Here is a 5,614-nt window from a genome sequence, read left to right as displayed (position 1 = left end):
AGTCCAAGAACAAATTAACCACCATAGTATGTTTCCCAAAAGAGAGTGCATAAAATAAAGCGTGGTGGACCTTTTTCTGTACAGAGAAAAAAGGGCGAGAGAGAGAGAGAGATCAGAGAGAGCAAATCATGATGGGAATTACATGGGGAGAATCAACCGATAAGGGAAAGTTTTTCTTAGAAAAATGAAAGAGACAAAACTTAGTTTAGAAGGGAGAATTTGATTGACTAATTGATCTAAAGATATAGACAAGCACACAGAATCACATGGTAGGGGTTAGTGGAGTTGGACTTGTTTATTAACAGCCTCGTGATTTTCAAAGCTGACCCAAATAGTTTATTTATTTATTTATTTATTTTCAGCAGGTTCTGGTTAATCTATAACTACCATATCTTGGATTCCAACAGCCCTCCAATTACAGTAGTGGTAAATATTCCCTGTATAAGCCTATATATACCCTCCTGGAGTAACCTATTTTTTGCAATCAGAAATAGAGAGGAAGAGATGGAGATCCCTTTGGTAGATTTTAATGAGCTCAATGGTGAGAAAAGGAGCAAGACAATGGAGCTTCTGCACCATGCTTGTGAAAAATGGGGCTTCTTTCAAGTAAAGAGGATCGAGCTCTTCTTCTTATATATATTGTGCTTTATAGTCTAAATTGTATATCAAATTACCATTCATTCTAATGAAAATATCGCTTATGCAGGTTGAGAATCATGGCATTGATAAAGAGCTGATGGAGAAGGTGAAGCACTTGGTAAATGGACACTATGAGGAAAACTTGAAGGAAAGCTTCTACAAATCCACGATAGCTAAAACCATACAAAACCAAGGAAATACCTCTGATATAGACTGGGAAAGCAGCTTTTTCATTTGGCATCGCCCAACATCTAACATCAATGAAATCTCAAACTTCTCCGAGGACCTACGGTGAATATTGATCTGTTATAATATAATTAAATGACTAAATTTACTTCTTCTCATCAATTTAAACGTTCGGGCTCATTGACATTTCTTATAATATATGTGTATATGTATGCATATGTATATGTGTGTGTGTGTATATATGTGTGTGTGTCTATCTGTGTATGCATATTGACTGATATTGTGCATATATAATTCAGGGAAGCAATGGATGAGTACATTGCTCAACTGGTTAAGCTGGCAGAGAAGCTTTCTGAGCTCATGTGCGAGAATCTTGGTTTGGAAAAGGGTCACATAATGGAAGCATTCTCAGGGAATAAAGGCCCTTCTGTGGGGACGAAAGTGGCGAAGTACCCTCAGTGTCCACATCCAGAACTTGTTAGAGGACTTCGAGAGCACACTGATGCTGGTGGGATTATACTCTTACTCCAAGATGACCAAGTCCCAGGTCTTGAATTTTTCAAAGATGGGGAATGGGTAGAGATTCCACCATCCAAGAACAACACCATCTTTGTGAACATAGGAGATCAACTGGAAATTTTGAGCAATGGAAGTTATAAAAGTGCTTTGCACAGAGTCATGGCTGACAAAAATGGGAGCAGACTTTCCATTGCAACCTTCTACAATCCTGCTGGTGATGCCATCATCTCTCCAGCTCCAAAACTCTTATATCCCAACCACGTCCGTTTTCAAGATTACCTCAAGCTTTATGCCACCACAAAGTTCTCCGACAAGGGTCCCAGATTTGAGTCTATGAAGAACATGACTAATGGTCACCATCATGTAATTGCCTGAAACTACATATCATTTAGAATATGTCTGGATCACACTGATCTTGGGTTTGGTTTTCAGAGTTTGTTATTGTTTTCTTCGTCATGTGTTTTTTGTGCTGCCAGTGAAAATATTATGTTTTCCGACTCTCAATAGAGGGAAGGTATATATGAAGCATTTATTCCTTTAGTCCAATGATTCTGAACGTAATCAAAACCATCAATGTGACAATGGTAAAGCTGCTAATACATGTAAAAACATAAGGGTCGAATCTAAAACTACAAAAGCATAGATGGCATTTTATTTAAAAAAAAAAAAAAAAAACCTAATTTAATAATGGACAAATTAAGCACAAAGCAACATCATGAATCAAGAGATTTGGGGAGGTTTTCTTTGTTTCCTTTTAAGTTGAATTGGGTTATATAAAACTTGGACTTGCTGCAATGGTCTGCCCAATTTTTTGGGTCCAACCTTTAACCCATTTGGGTTTAACTTCATTCGGCCGGCCTCCGGATAAAGCCTCATATCTATACCGAAATACATGGATTGACCTTCTGACCGACTCGTTTGGTACTCGGGTTGGTCAGTCAATTAGATTTAGCCCTCTGGTTGACCATTGAAATAATTAATATTCTATTATTTTAATAATATTTTTAATTTTTTTTTCTATTTTTGAATATCTCTATTATAGACCTATTATTTAATATTGTCTTGTTTATAGCATAGTTATTTTGTTTGAGATATTCATTAGAAATTCATATTTAAGACAAACAAATTAAAGTGATACGTTGTCTAAGTGACCTCTATCATAGAAATCTTCTATTTGGCCTAAAAAATGTAAGAATTAATAAATTACATCTATATACATGCGAATAAAAATAGGCCCAAGGGTAGGTTGTTATGTGGCCGGGTCATGGATGGTATAAGGCAGTTAAATGTAAATCGTATAATTTTGGGATCGACTTATACATTTAATAGTTGGCCCAAAGGAAGGCTATTGTTTGACTTGCTCCAATTTTATATTATTTACAAACTAGCCTTATTGGGTGAAAGCCACTTGCATGTTATAATTATAGTTCACATTGCAACGATGTACTAAGTATCTTATAAGGGCCAAATTTTTTAAAACCATAGAATTTCCTTTTAATTAGTCTAATTGATTGTTGTTCAATTAGATTAAAATTCGCATGATGATAATTGTGGTTTGTTTATCATTGGCAAGACATTAAAATTGATGCGATATTTATCTCTTATGAGTTTCTTTTGTTTTGCTTATAGTGAATGCATCTTCATTACCTACTAATTTGATTAACATTATAGTTCTTAATGGATCCAATTTTTTAAAATAGGAAGACATGTTAGTATTATTCTTGGGTGTATGGATTTGGACTATGCACTTTAGGTTGATAAGCCTCCCAAGCCTACTAATCAGAGTTTTGCTAATCAGAGGGCAGCTAATCAGAGGGCAGCTTACGAGAAATGGGAGCACTCTAAACGTATGAGTATTATGATAACATAGCATTTTGTTCTATGTTGTTGATGAAATTAGTGTTTGTGGCCATGGACGGGTCTTTTCACGATAAATGTGACAACGATTACCATGATCCTATATTGATATTATTCAATGAACTAGATGGTTTTGAGATGACATCTGTAAAGTTTGATAGTTACAGTTTGAGCTCTTAAAGTTGTCAATGTTTATTTTTTTAGTGACCTATGTGGTCCAAGTGGGAGATTGTTCGAATTATTTGAATTAATAGACATACATAAATCATACATTGTATGATTGCTAAATATAAGGTTTGAGTAGTGTCTATAAGGCCCATTAAGTGTGATCAATAAGTGACATAACCGGGTGATTGACACATCACTAGAAGCTCATGGTTTTGGTCCAATCATGAATATTAAAGTGGTATGGGTTCAATTCATGTGTAGAGATTCATTAAGGATCTATGTAATTTCGTTATTTTATTATGGAAAATTTGAAATTCGGGTAATATATATAGGTTATGGTCCCCATTTCAGATTCATTATTAACCCTAGACCTCCTATTGCTATGACTTTCTACATAGAGTGAATATTATTAGATGTGGAAGACCTAACTGATGTGCTCTTTCCTCCAATAGTTACATGTACGCTCTTTTTGCAAAATCTCTATAAAGGTCTAATATGAGATCTTGACATATTTGGATATATTGTTCAAATCTAACACAAAATTCCATATATGCTTGCCTCAAACTGTTTTAGAAAATAATGTTAAAAATCCTATTGGAACATGTTCTAGTTGCTTTGCACCACACGGACTCAGAAAAATCAATTTTAAGATTTTTGCCTTTGTTCCCTTTGAAATGGAGGACTAGAAACCCATCACTGCCTTTTCCTTTGTTTACTAATCACATGACCATCTGGCAACACTCCGCCATGACCTTTAAACATCCATTTACTCTATTAAGGTTTGTTTTGTAGGAACATGTTGGAAGGGGAGGAGAAGAAGTCATTCTTGATCCACGATGACAATTCAGACCTTGGTCGGTGTTATTTGGAGCCCTTGACAGTGGTCTGGAGTGGTGGTACGGTGTCCATACCATGTCCATTGTAGTAAATATAAGATAAATGTAGCAAATATAAATGGAGGACAAGGCACCTAGATTTATGTGATTTAGTACAGAGCCTATGTTCACGGGTTGTTTGTGATGCAAATCCACTATAAATGAGTGTATTTTATAGGCTCTTGTAGCTGACTGTACAAATGAGTCGGTAACCCTGTAGCTTGGAGATAAATAAAACTGAGGCTTTCATCTTGAGGTTGAAGAAGCCCTCTCTCAAGTCGCCCAGAAGTCCCCACATTTATGACTTTAGATCCTTCTCATTGGCCTCTGACATTGGTTGGTGAAGAGTTCGGCTTTATGTCACTTTGTTGTCCCTCCTCATATGCCTGATCTCATTTTCCTCTTTTTCTCATCACTTCATTTCTTTTCCCCTTGACACCTTTTTCTTTTCTCAGCTTTTGTCCCCTCCTTGTCCTTTGTCTGTCCCTTCCTGATGGCACCTCATGGGCTGGACTTGGGGCTCCATATGGGCTAGAGGATTTGATCCCTTCCACACTCCAACATCTAGCCATCCCTAAATGGGTTTCCATCATCCTTGAACCTCGGACACAAGTTCTGAATATCAAAAGTGACTATCTTTTTCTTTTTTTGGTAGCCTTGGCTATGGAGCCTTCACCCTTTCTTTCTCGTGTTGTTGTACATTTTTTACACTTCATGTTAAGCTTGTAGACTTGTGGCCTCGTGTTTTAATGGTACCTACCGAGCATCCATGTTGAAGGTGGCTAAAGCACTTCTTCTTTTTTTTTGAAATTTTTAAGAGTTTTTCAAGAAAAAAAAATCTAAGATGTATTTTGTCATTAAAGTTGTTTTGGTTTTTATTTTATTTTTATGGAAACTTAGGAAAATAATCATATAGAAAGTTGTTTAAGAAATGAAAAAATCAATAGATATACAGAAGTTGATCAGGTTGAAGTTGAAGACTTTCGTTTTTTTAAAGAAAGTTTTAAAAAATTTTGGTATCCAGACAATGTGGGGGAGATGGGGATCAGAGCGAGGGGGAGAGACATATATAATATTTTGAGAAATGATATTTATAGTCCTAGATGTGCAAGTCTCACGCACTTTCTTTAAAAATGTGGGTAAATTTGGGATCTACGTAAAAAAAATTATTTTTTTAATAGTGAACCTCACTTTTTTAAAATAATTTTTTATATAGTCGTAGGGTGTACAAATGATTTGCCAACTACACGTGATCGGTCATAATGGTCCCAAAAAGAGTAATATTATATATAGTCTTATGTAACAACCTGCCCATTTTTCTCTCAATTGGTCACGAGTCTCATCTATGCGTTTTAAATATTGAAGTTGTG

General features: G+C 35.7%; 1 protein-coding gene across 1 annotated transcript; it reads left to right on the top strand.

Annotated features, from left to right (window-relative positions):
* Positions 1 to 478: 478 nt before the first annotated feature.
* On the top strand, positions 479 to 1,800 carry LOC108989101 (1-aminocyclopropane-1-carboxylate oxidase 1-like). Its single transcript, XM_018962606.2, has 3 exons — positions 479 to 606; positions 707 to 930; positions 1,125 to 1,800. Exons 1-3 carry the CDS (start codon positions 505 to 507, stop codon positions 1,717 to 1,719), a joined length of 921 nt encoding a protein of 306 aa, XP_018818151.2. The 5' UTR covers positions 479 to 504; the 3' UTR covers positions 1,720 to 1,800.
* Positions 1,801 to 5,614: the final 3,814 nt, after the last annotated feature.

The sequence above is a fragment of the Juglans regia genome, chromosome 10 (assembly GCF_001411555.2).
Source record: "Juglans regia cultivar Chandler chromosome 10, Walnut 2.0, whole genome shotgun sequence".
NCBI lineage: Eukaryota > Viridiplantae > Streptophyta > Magnoliopsida > Fagales > Juglandaceae > Juglans > Juglans regia.
Note: the sequence above shows the minus strand (reverse complement) of the source record. Positions and strands in the feature narration are given on the sequence as shown.